This window comes from Zonotrichia leucophrys, chromosome 10 (genome assembly GCF_028769735.1).
Source record: "Zonotrichia leucophrys gambelii isolate GWCS_2022_RI chromosome 10, RI_Zleu_2.0, whole genome shotgun sequence".
In the NCBI taxonomy this organism is placed as follows: domain Eukaryota; kingdom Metazoa; phylum Chordata; class Aves; order Passeriformes; family Passerellidae; genus Zonotrichia; species Zonotrichia leucophrys.
Window position 1 is genome coordinate 18,972,198 of NC_088180.1, and position 24,303 is coordinate 18,996,500.

Here is a 24,303-nt window from a genome sequence, read left to right on the forward strand (position 1 = left end):
GCCACGCTTCCTGCCTCCATGATTTGTGCCCCCACAGACAAGACCCACATTTACAATAAATCATGTTTAAAAGAGTTTTGAGTATGGGAATGAGCTGCTGCTACCTCATAAAAAGGCAGCAAAGCACTGGGTTTTAACTGATATGATCTCATTAAATTTAAAAAGTCACATCTCTATCACATGTCTAAAGAATGGGTTTATAAAGTGTCCAGTTTTTTCTTCGCTGCCTCCACTCTATTCCCTTGGCACTTTGGCCATTTATCAGCATTGCACAACAAAGATTTAGAAAGGGCAGAAGGAATCTCAGCTGCCGAGAGGCCAACATGGAAACCACTGATTGCCTGCTGGGAATGAGCCCGTGCAGCTCTGTGCCCCTCTCTGTGCTGGGACAGAAGGTGCAGGCACAGCAGGGCCCCTGGGAAGGTGTCCCTGGCAGGAGTTTCCTTGGCTCTCTCATATTCCAGAACTCTTCCCACACCCGGTGTTTCACCACGGGGGAGCTCCTGCTCAGGCCTCAGCTGGGAAACGCTTCCCAAACTGCCAGTGAGGCTGCAGCTCTTGTCCTTGAACGCTGCAGCTTCCATGCAGGAAATTATTCCCAGCATTCCAAGAATGAGGATTTACATTCACCTGTGCTTCAGCATTAAAAAGGGAATTCAAGGAGCACTCTGGAAGTGCTGCAGGACATAAAGCCATCCAAGAATCGATGGCAAACCCGTGTCCTGGGACTCGGCAATTCAGGGACATTGGAAAAGGTAATATTGGAATTCCTAACTGAGGGTGCTCAACAGGGTGGATTTTCAGATGGGTAAGGAAAAGTTCTTGGGGCCAGACTCTTCCTGTGGATCCACAGCCTGTACCTGCACAGAGCAGCCAGGGTGGCACCTCCCCTTCCTCCTCACCAGGCTCCACCTTCCTTCCATGTCCCTCATTCCAGAGGCTCTGTGCCCTGTGCTGCTGTGGAAGTGATGGGGGCTCCCTCCAGGAAAGGGAACACACAGGGAGTGGGCACTGACCCACCCAGGGGCACCGAGGGCTTTGGGAGCTGAGGACAGAGCTCCCCAGAGCAGCTCTGTGCACTCTGCCAGGCCTTGCACAAGGTTTGGGCAGGGAACTCCAGCCCTGGAGCAGCAGCAGCCACCTGGCATTCCAGTGGGAATCCAGGGAGTGTGCACAACACCAACGGAATCCGAGCCTGGGGCCACGTGCAATGGCTTTGGCACTTGGCAGGATGGGGCTCAGCAACCTCCTGCTCATGGCTCATCCAAATCTGGCCAGTCTCAACTGGGAAAAGCTCCACGAAACCATCCAAGAGCCCTACAGCTGAAAAATGCAGTTTGGAACTCAGGAGTGACTTCCCAAGCCCCAGCCCTGTGTGCAGAGATAACTGGGAGCACATTTGTTTATTTAAACCCCAGAGAGGAAATCATAAAAATGTTCATTTGTAAAATGTAAACTCATCACTGTTTCCTTGAACCACACACGTGTCACCTCCCCAGGTCCTCTGGGAGAGGAGACAGGACAGTCACACAAAGGCTCTGGAGCTGGAGATGCTGTGGAATGTGGGACATGGGGAACGCTGTCACCAAGGGCAGCAGCTGCAGCTAAATGGGGTTTTTGGCAATGAACACTGATTCAGGGGAGGATCATTCCCTCAGGATTGCTCTGGCACTTCAGCTACAGAGGAATTCAGTTTTCTTCATCCGAGGAGAGACCTTCAATCTCATCCCTGTCTCCTCCAATTGCCATCCAGAAGGCTTTGGCCACCTACAGTGGGAAAGAGATGGGAAAGGGAGAACATTCCCCTCACACGACTGAAGATTTTGTATTTGCCATCCAAAGAGCAGGAACTGAGCAGCAGCTGAATCTGGCACCCAGCTCTGTGAGTGCAGCACATCCTCCCTGAGGTGAAGGAATTTCAGCAGCACAGGGCAATGGTTCAGGTCACGGGAGGCACCTGTGCTACAAAACCTGTGCTATTCAAGGCATCATTAAATTCTCCAGGAGATCCAGACTTTGCCATTGACTTGTGCAAGCTGGCCAGCACCCCCAGTGACTGCAGGGCTTTCAGCTCAGAATTCACAAAGGGGAAAGTCATTTTTTTATGGCACTGGGGTGGAATGAGATGATCTTCAGGGTCCCTTCCAACCCAAACCATTCCAGGATTTTATGCTTTTCTGGTATTTCACACTTCCAGGTTATTCAGTTTTTGGGAGATACCTGACAAGTCTCATAGGACTGTGTGGTTTGTTCTCACTGCTCAATCCAGGAACTCTGCAGGAGCAGCAACTGTGGCTTGGAAAGAAATCACCCATTTTACTGATCCCACCCAATTCCCAAGGCTCACCTTCTCTGCGTGCAGCTTCCTCTGCTCGTGGGGCAGCGTGGCAGCTTTGTCTGTGGGGAAGGAGAGGAGAGGAGAGGGGCTGTGAAGCTCAGGAGGGAGCAGAGAACAGAGAAAACCTCCTGCCCTGGATTTGGGAACTGCAGGGAAAACCTCCTGCCCTGGAATTGGGAACTGCAGAGAAAACCTCCTGCCCTGGATTTGGGAACTGCAGGGAAAACCTCCTGCCCTGGGTTTGGGAACTCCCAGTGCAACACCTGCTGCTTTCAAGAGCATTATCAAGATAAAGGACAAATGAATGGAAAGAGCAGCTGCCTCTCAAGGACCTGAGGCAGGAGAACAGGAATTTCACAGCTCCCCAGCTCACTCCAGGCTCTCTCTGAGCCCCTGCAGGAGGTGCCAGAGCTCAGGTCCATCTCTCCTGGTGCGTTACCTTTCATTTCTTTCAGCTTTGAGAAGAGCCTTTCGAAGTTCTCCAGGTCGCCATCCCTCGTGGTCAGGCTGGCCAGCTCCTGGATGTCCATGTCCAGCATGGGATCTGAAATACAGCTTGGCTGAAACCATTCTGGTTTCTCAGCAGAAAACCAAGATTTTAACAGCTGCAAATCCCATTTGCAAATTCCAATGTCATAAGAGAGAAAGAAACTTAATTTACTGATTGCTCATAAAGACAAATCATGGCATTGTTACAGTGGTGATTAATTTTGTGGCAGAAATCCTTCCCTGGCAGGGTGGGCAGCCCTGGCACAGGTGCCCAGAGCAGCTGGGGCTGCCCCTGGATCCCTGGCAGTGCCCAAGGCCAGGCTGGGCAGGGCTGGAGCAGCCTGGGACAGGGGAAGGTGTCCCTGCCATGGCAGGGCTGGAATGGGATGAGCTTTAAGGTCCTTTCTACCCAAAAAATTCCAGATTCCATGATTCTGTGATCCATTACATGTGAGCTCATCCAGTATTTAAGATTTCTTGCTGATTCCAGAATGGTCTGGATTCACAGGCACAGAGTGAATCAAGGATGAGCTGATGAGGGCACATCAAAGATGCAGATGTCTCACAGGGCTGGTAAGGCAGTGCCCTCTGGCAGTGCCCTGTGCCCCTGCCAGGCGTGCTGAGCTCACCTGCAGCACTGTCAGGCTCCAGGCTGTGTGTGCCAGCTCCATCCTCCCCACCATCCGACTGGGACTGCTCCCTCTCTCCTGGCCTGGACTGGCAGGACACAAAGATATTTCAGTATCCAGTAATGCATGAAAACCATCAGCAGCAAATCAGGTGCTCCCAGCTTTTCCTTCAAACCCCTGCACGTTATCCCAAAGTGTTACTGCACAACCTGTGCATGGAAGGCCCCTCCTGCAGCACTGGGAGCTGGGGCTGCAGGAAGGGATTTCAGGATGGGTTTGTTGGGGTTTTTCCAATAACACCATGGAATGACAGGTTTTGTTGTGCCCAAAGGGGATAATTAGGATATAATCAAAGCCATCTTGAGTGGAGCTTTTAGTGCTCTTTCCTTTGGCTCTGTGGCCCCAGGGGAGGTCCCAGCCGCCCCAGTGGATGCAGGCAGGGCCTGAGCAGAGCAGCAATCAGCAATCACTGCAATCACTGCAATCACTGCAGTCACTGTTTACTTCTGTCTCCGGGGTCTCTTCACAGCCACGGCTCCTGTTGGCTCCTGCCAAGGTGCTGAGGAGACCAAAGCCCTGGCTCCTGTCTGCAACAAAGCACAAATTCCAAAATTACTGCAAATACTGGGGCTGGCCAGGTGGGAGAGGGGGAATTTCACAGCACCATGCAAAACTGTGCCAGTGCACTTGCAAACAGATTTTAAGCAGAAATTTCACATCAATTCTAAGCTTTAAACTGTGTCTGCTGCTAAATATTCCCCCCAGGGAAGGGAATGTGAGCCACAGGAGATGTGGGGTCTTCTCAGAGCTTGTTGGAAGCCTCTGCTCCGTTGGGATCTGAGCTGGTAAATTCCAAATGGGCAGCTGGAAAATCCAGCAGCAGAATTTGCTGTTCCTGGTGCCCAGGTTTAACTCCATGGGAAGCAGCCCCAAGTCTGAGGGTGGATTCAGGAAAGGCAAGGAGAGCCTTTGCTCACACTGAACAGGCTGGGCACGACAATCATGGCAAAGAGAATTGTTAAATATCTAATTCAGAATTCCTGGGTGGATTCATCCATCAAATCCAGGGTTTCCTCTCACTGCAAGGTGCTCTGGGCTCTCCCCACTGCTGGCCTAGGCTGTATCTCAATGCTGTTTTAAAACCCAACCTAAGAAGTGATTTCAAACCTGAACAATCATCTAAGATAATAAATGTGGTGCAGTATTTTTAATTTGAACTGGCCGTATTTTTAAACCTGTTTTATATAAAAATATGTGCATAATGGGTGATATGATGAGGTGTTTTTTACTAAGTCAGGTTTTTCTAAGTCAGTTTACTACTCAATACAAACTGGCCTTGCACTGAGTAGTAAATATTTGCAGTTACACAAGGCACTCAGGAGATTTTTCTGCAAACCTTTGTATTTTAGTCAACTAAAACTGAAAAAATGTGAAGTTATTGTACCAGAAATAGCCAGGAAACAATGACTTCTGCCAGAAGCAAGATTTAATGTTACTTTTTAAAAGAAGTATGTTCTAAATTATTACTCTCATGCCTAAGCTCTAGACTCAACTGTTGAGGTGATGTCATTTGGATGCTCTGCCCAAATCTCCTTGCCATTTCTGCAGCCTCTCCTCCTGAGGGGTTGGATGTGTAGCTGGGCCCATCCAGCACTCACACAAACATCTCCATGAGAGAATTCCTGAGCCCCATTCCCTGTTCCCTGCTCCTGCAGCTGATCTGTTCTGCCCCATCCCTGGCAGGTATTTGGGGCCCCTGGCTCTGCTTTACCCCTTTTGCTGCTTCAGCAGATCCCTGGCCAAAGGGGTGGGAGGAAGTGGAGCTGAATGAATTCCCTGGAAAACCTTCAGCTGCCTGTGAAGTGCAGCAGGGCAGTGAACAGGGAGTGCAGGATGAAGTTGGGGATTTGCATCCCAGTTTCATGGGCTGAGCAGAGCTGGCTTTGGGGAGGCTGTGAGGGTGGACATGGAGCCAATGTCTGAGTCACCTCAGGCACGGTTGGACACTGCAGTGCAGAATGTCCCGGACAGAGAACGTTCCCACACTGGCACAGGGCTGGATGCAGTGATCTAATCATGGCCCTCGCTCATGGCTGGGATCAGAGTCTGTCCTGCACAGAAAAATGGCAGTGGCTCCACATTCCCTCCTCCAACACTGCAGAACCTCAGCCAGAGTTATTACAAATGTCATCCCTTCTGAAAAACCTGGAGTGTGCAGCAGGGATCTCTGAACAGCAGCTGTTTGTCCCTGGATCCATGTTTAGGGAGGAGGCAGACACAACACTTGGTTGCAGGCACACCCTTGGAAAACCCTTCCTATAAACTCCATTTATTGGATGTAAAAGTTATTTCAACTTCTGGGTGCAATTCAGGAAGTGGGTGATGCCTTACACAGTGTTCTTGAGGCAGGAAAGCCAAAAATGAGCTCATCCCACTTATGGAGGAGTCGGTGGCTATGGTGGAGCCCAGAGCAGCTGTGGCTGCCCCTGCAGGGCTGGAATGGGGTGGGATTTAGGGTCCCTTCCCACCCAAAGCTTTCCAGATTCCATGCTCTGGGTAGTTCCACAGGAACCACTCATGATGCTCCAAACATGGATTCAGCATTCCCACATTCCAGTTTCATGGCCAAGTGTTTTCCACTGCCTTTACCTATTATTATTCCTCCTGTCTCCAGCTGACACATGGTGATCCTTACACATAAAATTGGAATTAACACATCAAAATTCACAATGTGTTTGAATGGCCTCCCTAAATGAGGTTAATTGGCTGTGATTAGAGGCAGGCTCATTCCTGGCCCCACCTGAGGTAAGCAGCTTCACCTGGGCTCACTCAGGCTGGGATTTAAGCAGGAAAGAAGCCAAGCAGTCTCTTCTGGAGGGCTGGAAATGGTTTCTGTTCCTGCCACAGAGGCTCTTGCAGGGACAGGGAAGGTTAACAGCAGTTTAATGCCTCTGTGGGGAGGGAAATGTGGTACCTGGAGAATTCCTCACGTTCTCCTGCTCAAGAAAACTTGCAGAGACTGAAGGGAGCTCCAAGGTTGGAGAACCAACCTGGCAGAGTCCCAGGTAAGGCTGCTCCTTTGGCTTGGAGCAGAGATAATGCTGCTCCATTCACTCACAAAGCACCTGGCATTGGTCACTTGGTGTAAACTTGTTTCTAATTCAACTCTGTTACATTTAATAATTATTTTTATGGATTGTGTGAGAATGATGCATTTAATGGTGAGAGAAAAAATCTGAAATTTAAAATTTTAATGAGTAGGTGTGTGAAAAAACCTGCAGCTTGACAAGAATTGTGTTGGGGCTTAATGCAGTAAAATAATGAGTTTGGTGTTTGTGCTTGAAAAAGGCTATTCCTGCTCTGTCTGTAAATTTAAATTCTCATGGAAACAGGTTTTGAATTAAGGCAATGCTGCTGAATGAAGGCTGCATCTAACAGTGCTATAAGTATTTGTTAGTAGACATTTACTAGCAAAATGTATTTATTGGAACTCTCTTAGGGTCTCTGATAACTCCCCCCTGCATGGTTTTTAACCAGCCAGGAGTTGCAGCTCATTTTCAGTGGAAAAGTTAAAGTTGGATTTACATGGCAGCCAGTTTCTAGGATCTGGAGGAAGCTGAAAACAAAAGATATGTTACAGGTTGTAAAAAGTTTTATTTTAAGCAAAATGAGCTCAACAATTTCCCTTTGAAGGCACAGTCAGGCTGCAACACCTTCCAAATATAGCTGACTTCCTGAGGGGTTTGTGGTGGTGCAGCAGGGCTGTGTGGGGCTGGTGCTGTGCAGAGAAAATCAGGATTTGTCAAGGAGCCTGACCTTTACAGAACACAGCAGTGATGTGCAGGAATTTCCCCCTGTGAGGAGCTGAGCATGTGACTAAATTCTGCTGTTCTGTAAGGTGGTATCTGCCAGATACAGGAAATGTGTTGTTAAAAAGCCGTTTTTAGCACAAGTGAGATAAATAACCTGACACCATCTGCCCAGGTTACCTGGCTCTCTGCAATGGTTACACTGAGTCAGAACCCACCTTCACCTCAGTCCTGATGGGCAATGAGAAATCCTCAAAAAGCTGCATTAAAAATGGAGGTTAACAATTCTCAGCCTGGTTTCACTGAGTCCCAGCAAGCACCCTGCAGACACAGCAGCCTCTCAGGGCTTTCATTCCCCATGAATGGCTGTGGGAAGGGAGAAGCCACAGCAGAGGGAAATGGGACATCAGGGAGCAGAGAGGTGTTGGAAGGTTGGTGGTGAAATGAGGCTTTGGGAATGAGAAATTCCAGGCCAAGCACTCCTGAAGAGTTTTATCTTCCTACATTTTCTGTAGCAGTTTGTGTGATTAGAAAGGGAATTAAAGGATTTCAAGTAAATGGAAGGATCTACCCTTGTAACCACAGCATTTCCTTTTCTGATGACTCTAAGGCTAAAGTGATTTTTCCAAATTCTAACTCTACCTGATATTCAGCTTCCTCAGGAAATTATCTGGGGTTGCCCATTTTTTGCACTGTTGTAAATAAAATCTGTGGTTTCCATGTACTCAAGTGGGGTTTTCTGTAGCAAAAACAGCCCTTAAATGTTTGACACGGCTCCTTTGCCAAATCTCATCTCTGCACTTGCTATTCTCATCCCTAGTACAAAAATTTAAATAACAAACCAAAAATCCCCTACAACAAATGTGGAATTTAACCTTTACTTCTACACTGAAGCATGTATCAGTCTGGTAAAGCTGATGATTACAACCTATTTCTTACTAGAGTTTGGTGGAATCAACTTTGAGTTTTCATTGCAACCTGCAGGATTACTGGAATATTTAACTGAAATGATTGGTAGAGTGCAAGTTAAAGCAGAGAGGGAACAGGAGCAGTTTTAGACAGAAATCCTTTGCTGTGAGGGTGGTGAGGCCCTGGCACAGAGCAGTTGTGGGTGGAAGTGTCCAAGGCCAGGCTGGGTGAGCTTGGAGCAGTGTGGCACAGAGGATAAGCTGAGCTTTGAGGTCCCTCCCCACCCAAACCATGGATGGCAGCATTCTGTGATAAAGCTCACCCACTGCCTGTGACACCAAGGGGGTGAAAGCAATGCCTGGGCCCTGGGGAAGGTGCCACTGTGCCAGCCCAGCTGCCCCATGTGAGCTCCCCCAGGCTGCAGGGCCAGGCCCTGGCACCACCTACCCCCCTTCATCACCACGTTGGACCAGACGTTGGCGTTGAGGGCCTGCACGATGCGCTGCACTCCCGTGGACTCGGGGAAATCATCTGCACACAACAGAGACAACTCTGAGAGCGGCTCCAACACCAGCCCGTGCTCCAGGGTGGGCCTGAAGCCTCTCTTGGCTTCTCACAATCACTGCCAATTCTGCTCCTGCTACAAAATGCACATTTTTCACCTTGGACTGATGAGAGGCCAAGTAAATGTAAATTAATGCCTCACTTCTTGGGCTGAGCTTCCAGGGATAATGATACTGGAAGTATCTAAATTAGGTATAATGAATTGTGGGCTCAGCATTTTGCAGGTATCTAAATCCTTTTTGTTAAATATTTAACAGGAGGCCTACATTAAATAACATCTTTATAGCATATTATAAAAGTATAATATACTTTAATATATTATAATTATAAATATTAATAAATTAATCATAAATAATATGACAGTATATTATACTTTATAGCATATATATAAATTTAATAACAACAGACAAGAAACTTGAATCTTTCACCCCAAGATCTCTTACAATGCTCTACAGCATAGAAATATATTAGAAAATAAATACCAGAATTATTTTTCTTTCTTTTAGAAAGTAAAGAACTTGAGACAACCATTTAAAAAGGGCATGATGCCTGTAAAAAATGGAAAGGAATATTGTAAAGCTGTCCCCACAATATCTTACTCCAAAAGTTCCAGTAATCCTGGGAATTACAGGAACTTGAAAGCCCAGGGAAAGCATTATTCAGATTTTAATTTATTTACTGAATAGATTTGACACCACTTTGGATCAAGTCAGTTTTCCCATTTCCTCAGTTTAGTCAGCTTCCCATGTTTGTGCAGGTTGACAAAGGGGAAAAAAAACCCACCCAAACAATCCTTTGGATACAAAACTGTTTTTGTTTAGAAATCAAACTCAAGTGACTCAGGGATCAGGTGCAGTAATTGAAACTGCCTTTACAAATGCACTTCGGGGTGAAATCAGATGTTCTGCCCTCTGTGGTGCTGCTGTTTGGTTTGATATCAGAGTCCTTATCAAGAGTCCCAGTTTAGAGCTCTTGTCCTGCCTGTGCAAACAACTGGCAATGAGTCAAAACAAAAGTTCCAGTTTGAGATGAGCTGCCTGAAATGTCAGGATTTGGAGCAGAGATTGGCCCAGTGTGTTTACAGCAGCTGCTGTGCCTTTGTAGCTCACCCAGAATGTTTGGGGGGTAAATAAGTTACTCACAGGAACAGTTCCTCCTCTGCATGAGTCACAGTGAATCAACCACCAGATTAAACAGCTAGGAAAGAACATGGATCCCAATATCCCACAAATTAACATCCTGAGTTGTTACCATTCCCATTAAAGAAATGGTAAAGAGCTTGTTCCCATAAATGGCAAAGAGCTTGTTCTTTACAAGAATTATTCAATAGGAAAATAACTTGATTAAAGGTTACTATTTTTAAAGCAATTAGTGTTTGTTTAGTCTAAGGAGTCCTCACTTCCGATTTTCCCAGTTTCTGTGAATCAAATCTGTAAATCTCCCTCCTTGACTAAAAAAAGGGAAACACTTTTAAAGGCATGCTGGGGAGAGAGGGAGATTTCCCAGCTCCTCAAGATCCAGTTTTAGCAGGCCCTTAAAGGGGGGAGAGGGGTGGGATGTGTAGCAGTGAGGATTTTATAGTGAATTATTTTTGGTGGCTGCAGTGTGCTTGGAGAACCTGAAATAGAGCAAATGTTAGTGACTAATTCCCCTCCAGCCCACAGTTATCTCATTTTACTCCAGAGAGGTAAGGTGTAAATGCTTTTTTGTGTCACTGAAGTGAGGAGATAAGGCTGATGCTGATAAGGCTGTCAGGAAATGCACAGTCACTTTTCAAGAGTGGAACACCACATTTGACTCTTCTTGCTGGTTTTTTTTTCAAGTTATAAATGTTGGGCAGCCAGTGATTCTGAAACTGGTTTATTTCCTGTGTAACAGCTCCTGTTGCTCTGAAATGTTTTCAACAACCTGCAGTTTTCAGCCTATCATGTCACTGTTTGTACCAAGATAGCACAAAATAGTTTTCAAGTCTTTTTAAACCAGACTTTTTCTGCCCTCATGCAGAAAAATGTTTCTTTAGATTGATTTTCCAAGTGGAATATAAACTTCTGATGTATCAATACAGTCCTAGGGCAGTGCCAGAAAAAGGAGCAGATATTTTGACGTAGGTGCTAAACAGCAGCTGGATTTGGGAGGGGACAAATGGAATTTCTCAGAGGAAATAACCTCCTCCCCCTCCTGACCTTTTACAGCTGAGACAGCCCCACCAACCCAGAGCATTCCATGCTGTAATCATGTGCCATATCAACAACTGCAAGGGGCACAGCTTTACTCAGAAAGGATTTCTGGGCACTTTTCAGTCTCCAAATGGCAAGAGAAGCAGCAGACCTACCATCTTCATCAGGCAGCTCCTCAGGGCTGAGCTCTACCAGCTCAAAGCCATGCTTGATGCACCATTCTTGAGCTTTCTGTCTGCTTACACCTAAATTGGGAGACAAAAATGGGTATTAAAGGTGCAGATCTGAGACCAGTACCAGTACATTTATCAGAATATTTAGCTGTGTTTTATTCCCTCAAAGTTTGCTTGCTCAGGAGTGTATGGGAAATGTAGAGCAGCTGGCATGGATCCTCCATTCACTGTGGCTTCCAAAACTAGAGTTAAACTCCTCCTTGGAACTGAGGAACAGAATCAAATGGTTTTGCAGAGGGCACAATGCAGGTGTGAATGAAGACTTCTGCTGACTCTGGGTTTGACACTGAACTGAGCTGCAGGGACACATCTGCACCTCCCAGCTCGCTGCTGTCTAGAACCCCAGCAAATGTGTGTGCTCAATGTCCAAATGGCAAAAAAATGGCACTAGCAACCAAGTGCTCCCCCTTTTCAGCAGGGTCATGCACATCCAGCAGCAGGAATGTTTTAGTCCCCCTGCAGTGGCAGGACAGAGCTGACTCTGAGCAATCTGGTAAAATTCTGGTTGTGTTCTAACACATCCCACTGAGGGTTTCAGCTCCTGCTCCCCTGGGCTCTCCAGGCCACTCTCACCCCGACTCTGAGAGGCAACTGTTGATGTAATTACAAAGTCAATTATTGTGCAGGCTAATGGCTCTGAGTGAGGATGGGAGCTCTCTGGGTCTCCTACCGTTCTCAGACACTCTGTCACAAACCAGGATCATCACTTCTGGCAGCCACTCTTCTGTCAGGGGCAGCCATTCAGAGACACCCTCCAGTCCAGTTTTCTGCAGGGGAAAAGAAAAGTGTTCTGTGGAATGCATCCTGCAATACTTTAATTTTTAATAGTATAAGAATTGAATTATATAAAGAAATGGGCTTTTTTTGTCTCATCCTTTCTGGTTTCTGCTAAACCAGTTTTCACTGCTGCTGGTTTAGTAGAAACAATTTTGGGTGAAATGCCCTGAATTTTATGTTTAGCTCCCTAAATTCTGTCTGTCCTAAAGGAGCCTTTAGGAATAAAGCTGGCAGATGGGTTTGCCATGGTGGCATAATGGCTCCTGAAAACCCCTCTTGCAGCTGGAGGAGAGGAGTAAGGGAGAAGGAAACTGCTGCTATTGTTAGCAGGGAAATTGAATATCCAGTATTGACTATTGATCTTCTGCCAGTGAATAGAACACTCAGAGGGGAGGGGTGGAGGTTCTGGTTTATGGCTGTCACTGGGAGAAGGCAGGGGAATGAAGCAGGAGAGCCCTTACTGCTGTGCTGTCAAAGTACACCACAAATGCCTGCACAGCCTCGGCGATCTCTGCAGTCACGTGGAACGTGTTTGGGACCACACACAGGTGGATATCTGCACAATAGTATTTGTTATCTATCGTCCAGGGGTAGAAATTCACTCTTCCCTGTGTTATTGCACCCACAGTCAGGTCATCTTCTCCTGTGATACCTGCAGGAGAGAAAATGGGTGAGGAGGAGGGTAAAAGCAGCAGCAAGAAAATCATTTGTCTAGAAAAGCACAGTGCCAATGCAGATCCATCTTTACTACAACAAACCAGTACATAATCACAATCTTTAAAAATTCAACTCAATTTGTTACTCTGTCCCAGATTTTATTGCTTAGCTTTCAAAAGAGTTCATTTTCTAGTTTTCAATCTAAAGTATGACCCAGAAGCTGCAGAAAGCCTTTTGTTTTCCTGGAAATGCCTTTTCAAGTGTTAACCTCACACTCAGTAGCTGTAAACAGGATGTATGGAGAGAAAACCTAAACTTTACTACAACCCTTGCATGCTCCTTGAGATGTAAAGATCTGTTTAACTGTGACCAAAAGCTGAAGGTAACTAATGAGAAAATAAACCCAGTTCTTACAATTCAGCTGCAATTCCCATTAAATTCCACGTGGGAGCTCAACCATGACAAGGCAGTGCTTTGCTCAGGGGCTGCCAGGCTCTGCCCTCCGAGGCAGGAACCTTCCAGAACACTCCTGGAGCTGAAGCAGAGCTGGAAGCACAGCACCCCAGTGCTCCCTGAGGGAAAGGCCAGGAAACCTTGTTCAGGCTGGATGAACTCGTGGACACTTTGGAACACAGGTCAATGATTTCTAAAATGGACTGAGTCATCCAGAATTGCCTGGGGCAGGAGAAGAGTTAAAGAATAAAGCCCATGGCTTTTCAAGGATTTGTATTTGAAGGTACTGAGAGTTCCTGGAGCTGCTGGAACGGGCTGTTCCCCAAATAGTCTGGGGCTGAATTTGAATTTATCTGTATCTTATTAGTAAAGAGACAGGAAAACCTCCCTGCCAAGGCTGCAGTGATTTTTACAGCTAAACTGCAAAGCTGAGAAATGGATCTGGTGACTGAGCACGGGGCACAAGGCAGGAGAGCTGCAAACCAGGATTATCTGCAGCCCTGGGGAGGAGATGGAATCTGAGGGAGAAATGTGACCTTGGAAACAGAAACCTGTAGCATTTCCTCCTCAAGAGGATGAAACAGGAGTCTCCTCTCAGGGTTGCTTAAAATAAGAAGTGCCACATCTAAATGATTTTTCCAGGTTCAAGTTTGATTTATTTTGGATGGCAATTATTTTTCAGATGATTTCAGGTGATCATCTTTAATCAGATATTCCATGCTAAGATTACCCACCTCACTTTGGAGCTGGGGGACAAAGATCCTGAGTCACCACCAAACCAACCTGGGTTCTGAGCTTTGTATTCTCAGAGGTTTTGTTTGGAATATGATATTAGCTTCCCTTTACTAGTGTTTTAACAGTTAAAAATAAGTAAGTAAATTAAAATCAGTCTGAGCTAACAGAATTACAAGTCAATCAAGAGGCTAAGAATAAAAGGCTCCACAGAAATTACAGAAACCCAGAAAATCAGCAGTAAGACTTGGGGAGGAAAATGGGGTGAGGAACAAAATCAGCTCTGAAGTCATTGAGTCAGTCACCCCAACAAGGATACAAAGGGAAAGAACCCTCAGAAAAGGTTTTCAGAAGCTGATATGAATTTCACATTTGCTTTGTAAGGGACATCTTTTAGAAGAGTTCATGGACAATTTAGGTCTGAAAGCACTGCTAGAATGAGGCCATGTCCCATTTCCTATCACCTGCTGCTTGTTCCTGTATTTTAAGGGGTTTTCTTTCATCCCATTGTGCTGCTGATTTCCCATCCTTCATGCTGAGATTCTGCCAGCTCCCTGTGGAATTTCTCTCCCAGTAATTGCCCTGTTCTCTAACACCCAAGTAGTATTTCAGCACTTTTAGCACATTGTGTGTGTAATAATAATTTTTTAATGATTACAACTTCTTTTTGCAGTTTTTTTTCCCAAAGAGATTAAGATATTTACCACTTTCCATAGTGTTTTTCAGATTGAATAACTGTTTTAAGAACATAATGCCCTAAATGCTCCCAAATCCTCAGAGCTGTCAGGTACATGGAGCAGTGCCCACATTCTGGGCCTTGAGAGCCACCTGGTGGAATAAACCATAAAAAATACTCCTAAAATGACACCAAGGAGTAAAGAGAGCCCAAATATGCTGGGGAGGAGGGGAGTGGTAAAAATCCAAAAAGAAAAGGAAGAACAATCACATCAGATAGAAGAAAACTGAACCAATCTTATTTGCAGTTTTGTGATAAATACATCACAATAATAACACAATACATCACAAAAATTGAGATGATAAATACATCACAATAATAAGGCTGATCTATGTTGAGCACTTGAAAAAGATTTGTTTTGCCACAGTGTCCCATGAATTAAAGCATTCAGAGAAACCTGAACACATAAAAATATATCTAGCAAATGTACCATCAGCTGCTTCTCATCCTCCAGACATTTTCCATTGAACAGGAGAAAAACCCTGGAAAAAGTCTTGGAATTGGCCTGGAAAGTTCTGGCAGGTTCCTTCACCCCCCTCCAAACCCTCCCCACTGCTGCCCCATCCCTGCCTGGGTGTCCTTGACTGTTTTACAGTCTGCTGCCTCTGATTTAATGTCACTTGGGACTTAAGATGCTGATGGTATTTATTTTATCCAATGATTTTATTTCTTTCAGGAGGGTTTTAATGTAACCCAGTCAGAGGACACACAGACAAGACTCCAGTTTTGGTACTGGGAGCAGTGGAAGCTGAGATATTCCAAAGTGAGTACTAGTCTTAAAAATATATAAGCTTGTATTTTAAGATTTTCTCAGATTAAGTAGCTTTTTGCTCACCTACCTTTTCTACCTGTTTTATTTCACTATGCAAAGTAATCAAAGGGGAAACCTAGAGGAACCTTGAGTAATTCCTTCCAATTTGCTTATACCTTCCTCAAAAACAATAATAATATTTTAGGTGTGGAATCTTTAAATAATTCAGTGTCCTGCAGCTGCTTTGACAGAGAAGCCTTTGCATATCTTGTACCGTTATTTTTGTTCCAAAATGTGCTTTAATGAGATGGAGGGAGCCAGTTCCTGGGGGCAGCCCTGTGCTTGGTGAGGTTCTAAGTAAGAATTGCTCAGAAAGAGAGAAAAATAAATCCAGAGAAGATTTGAGGGAGTTAAATTCTACATCTCAGTGTGCACAGCAAACTGTTCATGAACTCCCTAAAAACAGGGCTGTCCTAACATAGGCAACCCACCAAGATCATGAACAGCTTCTTCCTGGAAATCTCCCGATTTTCAAAATACCAGAAATTCCACCATGGTTTTCTCTACTATCAGATCTTGTGTTCCCCTTTTGAGCCATACAAGTGGCAAGTGGTTCCCAGGAAAAACCACTTCCTACTGAATGAGTTCTATGTACTCGGCACCGAGTGTAATCTGCAATTCTACCAGCTGCAGGACAGAATTTTTAGCTTTCCCTTTCAGTCCCTCCGCACTGAGAAAGAGGTGAATTATTTCCTTAAAGCACCGAGGAGGCTCCTGATACCCTCTGCAAGGGCTCGATCCCTTGGCTGCGATCCCCCTGTCCTGAGGGGAGCATTGGGACCCTGAGAGCAGAACTGCGACCTTGACGGGAAAAATGAGAACCTGAGAGGAAAGCTGAAATCCTGAGGGGAAAATTGGGATCGTGAGGGGATGGCAGCAACCCTGAGGTGAAAACTGGGTCCGTAAGGGGCCGGCGGCGACCCTGAGGGGAAAACTGAGCCCGTGAGGGGATGGCGGCGACCCTGAGGGGGAAACTTGAGACTGTGAGGGGATGGCGGCGACCTTGAGGGGAAATCTGGATCTGTGAGGAGACGGCAGCGACCCTGAGGGGAAAACAGCCCCCCTGAGGGCCGGGGCTGGAGGGAGCCGCTGCCAGCCCGGTTCGCGCGGGTGCGGGCAAGCCGCGAGCCCTGGTTCCGCCCGCTGGGGCACCGCGGCGGCCTCGACTCACGTTTGACGAGCTCCTCGGGCGCGAAGCCCGCGGCACAGCTGGTGAGCAGCGCCAGCGGCCGCGCTGCCGCCGCCATGGCGCCCGCGCCGCGCCCCTTCCGCCGCGCCGCTACCACCGCCCGCGGGGGGCGCGGCCGGGGGAGGGACCGGGCGGAGCGCGGGCTCGGCCCCCGCTGGATGCGCTGTCCCCCCCCCGGTGGCGAGGCGGATGGTGCCGCCCGGCCGGCGCGTCCCGTTGCCGGGAGCGGCGGTGCCGCCATGGCCGCGGCCGGAGCGGGGCCGGTGCTGCCCGGTGGGTTCGGACAGCGCCGGGAGCGGCTCCTCCCTGCCCGGACTGGCCTCTCCTGCCCCGGCAGAGCAGCCGGGACACCCCGGGTCACCCTCAGCATCCCGGGTTACCCCTCGGCACCCCGGGTCGTCCCTGGCCGGTGCTGTGAGGGGACGGGGGACGCGCGGGGCTCGGCCCTGCCTGAGGGGCAGCGGGAGGGAGCGGGGCTCGGGCTGTGGGTGCTGCGGGGTTTGGGAGCCCGGAGCTGTTTGCTTAACGTGAATACTCGGGTTTGACATGGGCTGGGCTCTCCTCACAGGCTGCGTGCAGTTTGTGTCCCTCCTTAAGGATTTTGAGATCCCTGCCCGCCGAAAGCACCTGTGCCATGTGTGAGATGTGCGAGGAAACATCGTTCCTTAAGCGGAGAATCTCAGTCCTGAAGTTTATTGTCACTGCTTTGTGGGGTTTGTTTTAAAATTGAGTTTTTCCAGCTTTTCTACAATCAGTTTAAGTACTTGGCTTTGTATTCTCTTGTTTATAATAGTACAGAAGTATGGGGAGTCATATGGATCTTTTTTCCTATATTTAGGAATAATTTAATTTGAATTAACCCCATAGGGTTTGGTCGATTTTTGTCCTAACTTGCTTTTTAGATTCAAGAAGACATTCAGAAGCTTAAAATGGAAAAAACCAACTTGAAAGGAAATGCAGAAGCCGTGGATATTTGTGACCTCAGAAAAGCAGCTGACAGGCCTGAACTTGGGCTGAGAGTAAGTAAAATAGAGCAGATCCAGACAATTATTCTGTTTTTTAAGTCTGTGTTAATAATTCACTTGGGCCACTTATTTGTTGTGTTACAAGATCCTTTTCCAATCAGCAGCTGATGAGATTACTCAGACATTACAGTTCAGAATGATGGCTCCCTTTTTTGGGTCATCAGAATTAACTGATCTTGATCAGCCAAAATCAGATTTTTACAGAGGCACAAAGTTTATCAACTTTTCAGTCAAGCAAAGTTGCTTAATGAACCAAGTTAAATAAAATTAACATCCTTTATATCTTTGTAATAGGCTAAACATATTTTTTCCCTCTAACAGAAACAAGCTGAAAATTATTCCAGTGTTATAAATGGCCAAGAGTTAACTCTTTCTTCAGCTGGTAATAAAGAAGTAAATTCCAAAGAGCCCCCTAAGTGGTAAGTGAAACAGATATTTTATTGCAGGAAGACACAAAAACTGAGGTGACGTAATCATGTAAAGCAAATGGGAGTACTGACCTAGAAAAAGTTAGTTTAGTAATTTCCTATTTTGATTTTAAGTTAAAAAAATATACAAGTGTAAATGCAATTCTAAGTGGCTTCGGCAGTGCTCTGCTAACTTGTGTGATTTTATTTCTGCTAAATGCAAGTTTAAATAAAAATACAGTCATTTGGATAGAAGTAGTTAGTTTAGTAATTTCCTATTTTGATTTTAAGTTAAAAAAATATACAAGTGTAAATGCAATTCGAAGTGGCTTCGGCAGTGCTCTGCTAACTTGTGTGATTTTATTTCTGCTAAATGCAAGTTTAAATAAAAATACAGTCATTTGGATAGAAGTGGCTGAAAGCAGAGTGGGTTTAGCAGGTGAAATCCAAGTCACTTTTCGGAAGCTCACTGCCTGTTTCTGTCCCCAGCAGGAATCCTGGTTCTGGAGCCTGTGAGCAGCAGCTGGTCCTGCCCCGGGTGCCGGCCCTGGCTGTGCAGAGGAGCAGCAGAGCAGCCCCACGGGTGTGACACCACAGCCTGATCCTGCTGCACACCCATGGGTGTCCTGTGCACCCCAGAATGCTCTGACTGCCTGGAGTCAGGCTTTGAGATCAGGCTTTGATATCAGGGTGTGAGAGCACCCCGTGATGGAAGTGTTAAGCTCCTCAGCAGAAGGAGCAGCTGAGAGGGGAGCCCTCTCCCAGCCCAGGGTAGCATTGAGGTTGGGAGAGACCCCAGGGTCATCCATGCAGGCTGGAATTGGCCCTTCCCACCCACCCAAGCTGACCAAGTGTCGTAGGAAGGGCACCAGGACACCAGGTGGTTCAACACAGGTCCAATTTATTGAAGAAAGCATCAAACACTTATACAGCAAATAATAAGCTTATGAATATTCTGTAAGCCAAGCAATCTATTGGTTAAACTATACCATGAACTCTTCCTCATTCCTTAGGGGTTCCATCTCTCTTTTCTCGTGTCTCTTTCACTGTTTGTTATCCTACCACAGCCAGGCCCAAGGACACGCTATCAACACAGGTGCAGGACTTGGAATTAGCCACGGTTTTGTACTTTTCCAGTCTTTAGCAGCTAAATTCCCAACAACCAAGCCCCTTTTATCAGGTGGTTTTTTATTAATAATTCCAGTTCTTGTTACCCTGTGTGGCACTTTCCCCCTGCATTGATCATTTCCCTGGCAGCTGAGTGAGGAGTTTGCACTGGGAACCATCTCCTGCTTTAATTGAAAGGTGCTCAATTCCCCCAATTCTGTTTTTTAATAGCACCAGCAGTTTCCTCCCTGCATAACGGTGTGTTATGGTAATAAAATAAATACCACAAAAGCACTGATGAGGTGAAAATTGAACTTTCTGTCTCTGTGCAGCCATGTGGCTAAAAGAGTAATTGGCTTGGATAATAACTTGTGTTCTTACAACCCCAAATCTAAATGAGCATCTCATTGATACATCTGCTTGTAATTACCATCAAAAGAAGAGAGAATATATAGTGCAGATAAATAAATTAAAGCATTTTTACTGCTTTCACAAAGTAACACAGTTCTTCAATGCTTCAAGTACACATCTAATGATTCTTGAACTTTTTATGGCATATTTTATTTGCAAAAATTGAAGTTTTCCTGGATTTATTTTTACTTTTGTACAAAAGAATATGCACCAAAATATTTTTAACTTAAAAAACTTCTACTGCCGTAAAAACATAGGGCATCCCTCTGGGGTTTATAGGTATGCTTTAGGTGTTTCTTATAACAAGAAGAAACTTTTAAAGTCTTTTTCTGCCCATTGGGATTTAAATCATCATGATTTTTATTAGCAGAATAGTCGAGCTCATTCCATGCAGATCACAGAGTGCATTAAGAACTGTGTTTTAATTCTGATTACTGTCAGGGGTTTTTAATTCCTCATTTACTAATGATCAGGTTCTGTGCCTGCATTGATGTGTCCATTTGCATAGTAGTTCCACTCCTTACAAACTTTTCCATCTAAGCAAAGGCACTTTGCTGTTTGCCCAGTTGTGTGGAGTTAAAACATACCAATTTTTATAATTATTTTGCAAATTTACAACTTGTTAGCCAGTTTCTGCTTCTACACACTTCAGCTCTGGTGTAGTTATTTCAGGATTATCCCTATTCTATATTTCAGCAGCAGGTGGAAATGGATTTTAAAATCATGCTTGACCCAGAGAACATGGAGAATAAAGCTGATTTAAAACTTCCCAGTGATGAGACCAGACTGCCACTTATAGCTAAGAAAAAATCTGCTCCTGTAAGTAACTTTTATTATTTTATGGGTTTGTTGTATGCATTGATTTGCACTATTACAGTTAACATTTACTAGTCCTAAATAAAATAGTCACATTAAAGTTATTTCCTCATAATTTCCTGCTTTTTGACATGGGTATTTAAAGATCAAAATATTTTGAGTGGTGATACTGGGGAAAAGAAATCTGACATGTAACAGGTTTATGTCCCAGGATGAAATCCAGCAAAAATACGAATATCCATGGGATGTGCATGGTCAGGAATGTCAGGAAAATCAGGCAGAGGAGATCAGCTGGAGCTTGGGGACTTCTGCATGTGACCCAAAGGTGCAGCAAGAATTAAAAGCCCATTCCTCTCTTTGCTCTGGGAGTGTTCAAATTGTGCAAGGTGAAGTTTTGATTTTCCCAAATTTCCCTCCTGCAACTGCAAATTTCGGTTCCGCTGCCAGTTCTGCAATTATTCTGCAGCAGTTGAATGTAAAGATGATATTTTTAGCAAAGAATGCTTTCCAAAAAACAAAAAACCCAAGAAAGAGTAGGCACATCCATCCCTCCAAAAAATCAATTATGTTGACAAATTTAGCACAGCGCTCTGGTCCACACAGCCAACGGTCTCACATGGGGATGCTCTCCTAAAATTTAATTGATGTGACAGAAGCATCCTGCAGCAAGCCCAGTGCTCTAGGAGAGATTCTGGGTGTTTGGTTTTAAACACCACAAAGAGAATCTGTGAATGGCACAGTTGTGAGCTGCCACTTGTAAAAAAATGATTTTTGGAAAGCTGTTGCCCAGACTCGAGAGGTGATTTGTCTAACCCTGTGATAATGGAGTTAATTAGAAAAAAGCATCATGGCTAATAGGTTTTTAGAACCACTCTAAAACACTCACAGAGAGGAATATGATCAGACTGCAGAGAGCCATGTGTTTCAGCACTCTCCCTGAAACATGCACTGAGCACAGAGAACTTCTGGGGGATTTAAACTGCAAATATTTAATGTGAATTGTGAATTGCTCAGGCTCCCAGATACATATTTACAGTTAGTGAGGAGCTGACAGGCTTAAAATCCAAGCAGATATTTCTGATTTATTCCCTTCAAAATTTCAGGGCACAATGTGTGGCTGGGATGTTCTGCCTTCTCTGGCTGTGAAATTTTTGCAGTTGCTATTTGCTGAGATATGTTTGGTGTTAAAGGGAGCACTTGAGGGAGTTGATATGATCTATATGATGATACCTATGATTATTAGCGGTAGGGCCAATGAATCTGGTGCGGTGTCCGGTGCACAGTTTGGGTTAATTTGGGGAAATTTCCATTGAAGGGGCGGCCGGCAGGGGGCGCTGTCCGTACGCGCACGTCCCTGCGCTGTCCGCGGGGTCAGCGAGCGGCTCCCCAAAAAATACCCCAAAAAATACCCCAAAAATCACCCGCACCCCAGCAAATTCCCATTAAATTCCAAACTAACTGCTTGTCTCGCGCCATTCAGGAGTTTCCAGCGAGGGCTGAGCGGCTGGAAGAGTTGGGAGGTTGAAAAGTCGGGCTTGGAGGTGACCTGAGGGGTCAAGCACAAATCTACCCGGGCTTTTTATTATCCTGCCATTCCACTAGTTGGAAAAATTATTAGTCAGGGTTTCATTGTTTCACCAAAAATGATGTCTTTTCTTGCTCTTTTGGTATTATAAAGTTGCTGATGCTGGGTTTTATTATAGAAACTAAGAACAATTAACTGTTGCCCTTTTGGACCTTTTTGGGTCTAATAATAATGCTTCATCCTCTGCCAAGTTCTGTAGTTATTTTAAAATGAGGGCTGTAATTCTCTTTGAAACACACACTGGGCATCACTTTTTTTTGCAGCTTATATCTGGATGAGAGATGAAAAATGATGAGTGGATAATTATTAAATATGTATACTTCCCATGGAGTATCCAGCCAAAGGAACAGTAATCTGAATTGCAGCAAAAATAATTCTGATGCGCTGCTGCAATGTAGAAAAGATTCACAGCTCTACCTTCTGTTTTCATAGGGCTGCTGTTCTGTTACAGAATTATACTGGCACTTTTGGGTCCTTGTTTTCTTATAAATGTATATTATACTGTAAACTTAGGAACCTTTTCATTTATTCATGAGGTAGAATTTAATATGGTGATGATTTCTAGCCTTTATGAGTTGCATCTTATCTAGTGTGGCTCTAATGGTGATGGCAGTGATTCTGGGGCTTTTTTAAGCTCACTTGTTTGAGCACAACCATTCTAATCATATCTTCAATTATTCATTCTTTATTCAGCATTTGCATGCTGCTAATCATTAACGCTTATCCCTGAAAGTGTATTTATTTTCAAAATTATAAAGCAAAGCTGGGAAATTCCTTTCATTTCAAGTGACTGGAGGAAGATGCAGAAGAAATCCAGGTTTTTTGGTGGCGCAGAGCTGATTGTGTTTTAAAGGCAGGCATGTGGCTCTAATTACAGCCAAAGCAGAGTTTGGCAGTGGGGGCAGGATGAGACTTAAACAAATTGATGTCACGCTGCAGTAAATCAAAAGAAGCTCCTTGCATTTGTATTAGGGTGTGTGATCATAACAAGCAGCACGGTGAGTGAATAAAATCCTCTTGTCACTAAAAATAAAAAGGAAATAATTGCTGGGAGAGAGTTAAGGTAACAGATGAGTGCAGTCAGCATCCTCTCAACCTGGAAATGGGAATGTGAAGGTCACCCCATCTCTCCTGACAAACGCAGAACGTTTTGTTGGTAAACAAATTAATCTTTTGAAAGGTCACCATTTGTTTGAAGTTTTTATCCAGTTCTTGTCACGTGGGGTTGGAGCTGGAGTGTGATTTTGGCAGGCAGGGCTGCTGAGGCTGTTTGTGTGCAGCCCAGCACAGTTCCTGGCAGCTCTGGGATGCCACGGGCTGCTGCTCACCCTGAGCCCAGGCAGGGATTGATCCCACAGATCCTGGCCCTGTGCCCACCAGGAAAGCATCAGCAATCACCTGCCCTGCTCCCTTCTGTGCTGCTGCTGCTGTGTGACAGAGCAGGTGTGGATGTGTCCGGTTTTCGGCTGTTTGGAGGGCCTGGAAAGGCCCGGGGTGGCCTTGGGGCAGCCGCGTATCAAAGGACGAGAAGAGGCTTCAGTTCTTCTTTCGGTTTTTATGTTTATTAATTGTTTATCTAAAAGATTTTCTCTCGGCCCGACAGAGCTCTGCTCAGCAGCCAGCCATGAGCACACTGTGCTGCCCTCCGGACGGTCACCTATCTTTATACCATGGTTACGTGTACAATATTTATCATTTTTCCCCAATCCTTTTATTCTTATTCCCGTGCATTTTAGTAATGACCAATCCCAAAGTGCCACCATCACCACAGAAGATGGAGGAGAAGAAGAAGAAGAAGAAGGACAGGACACGCCCCAATTCCTCCATCTTACTCCTCTAAACCCCCCTGTACAGAAATCCTAAACCCTGTGTCTCACCCTCTAATTAACTTATCCCTTCACCATTCACCCGGTGAAACCCTCCTGTCCTCATACAGGTGTCGTCTCCTGTGTAGGATCAAAGTGCAGCCACCAGACACTTCTGGAACATTCCAGGACTCCCGAGCCCCCCAAGGGTGCTCTCGGTGGCACCTCAGGACTCAGATCCTGAGATCCCACATGGATGCACCAAAGTCCTCCCTGCATTCTCTGTCCCACCTGTTGGGGAGGAGTTCTGGTGGATCTGGGTTTCTGGGAGAGCTGCAGAGCTCAGCAAAGCTCAGTTTTTTTCAATGAAGAAAGAATTAAGCAAAGGCAGACCCAAGTTCTGCATCAACACCACAAAAGCAGCAGTTTGCTTTAATTGAAAGATTCCTATCTTTAATAGTCAATATTTTACCTTGAAGGAAGGTGAGCTGTGCCTATCAAATTTGATAAATACAATCAGATATTGCAGCAGTGCTAATATCAAAGGGGCAAAGCTCAGTTTTTCCAAATGGCCAGTTCAGAGCCATCTCTGGCTGCTGGAAGAGCTTAGAGAAGGTGAGGATAACACAAGATCTGTTGTTAAA

The 24,303-nt window shown here is 45.6% G+C and overlaps 2 protein-coding genes across 5 annotated transcripts in view; one reads left to right on the forward strand and one right to left on the reverse strand.

The window, feature by feature from the left end:
- Window positions 1-146: 146 nt before the first annotated feature.
- Window positions 147-16,598, reverse strand: AAGAB (alpha and gamma adaptin binding protein). Its single transcript, XM_064722259.1, has 10 exons — window positions 16,486-16,598; window positions 12,387-12,577; window positions 11,819-11,915; window positions 11,071-11,160; window positions 8,622-8,705; window positions 3,961-4,043; window positions 3,457-3,544; window positions 2,778-2,882; window positions 2,348-2,397; window positions 147-1,767 (listed from the first exon to the last, which is right to left on the reverse strand). The coding sequence occupies exons 1-10, from the start codon at window positions 16,559-16,561 to the stop codon at window positions 1,690-1,692; spliced, it is 942 nt and encodes a 313-aa protein (XP_064578329.1). The 5' UTR covers window positions 16,562-16,598; the 3' UTR covers window positions 147-1,689.
- The window catches only part of IQCH (IQ motif containing H), a 73,203-nt gene continuing 55,211 nt past the window's right edge, over window positions 6,312-24,303 (forward strand). For 2 of the 4 annotated variants that reach the window (XM_064722255.1, XM_064722257.1), the window contains exons 1-7: window positions 6,312-6,521; window positions 15,180-15,266; window positions 17,072-17,216; window positions 17,406-17,522; window positions 17,850-17,947; window positions 18,425-18,518; window positions 20,150-20,272. In XM_064722255.1, coding sequence (XP_064578325.1) covers window positions 17,433-17,522; window positions 17,850-17,947; window positions 18,425-18,518; window positions 20,150-20,272 — 405 coding nt within the window. In that variant the 5' untranslated portion in view covers window positions 6,312-6,521; window positions 15,180-15,266; window positions 17,072-17,216; window positions 17,406-17,432. Of the gene's footprint in view, window positions 6,522-15,179; window positions 15,267-16,820; window positions 16,913-17,071; window positions 17,217-17,405; window positions 17,523-17,849; window positions 17,948-18,424; window positions 18,519-20,149; window positions 20,273-24,303 lie in introns of those variants that run through there. The other 2 variants (XM_064722258.1, XM_064722256.1) reach the window with 2 other exon arrangements.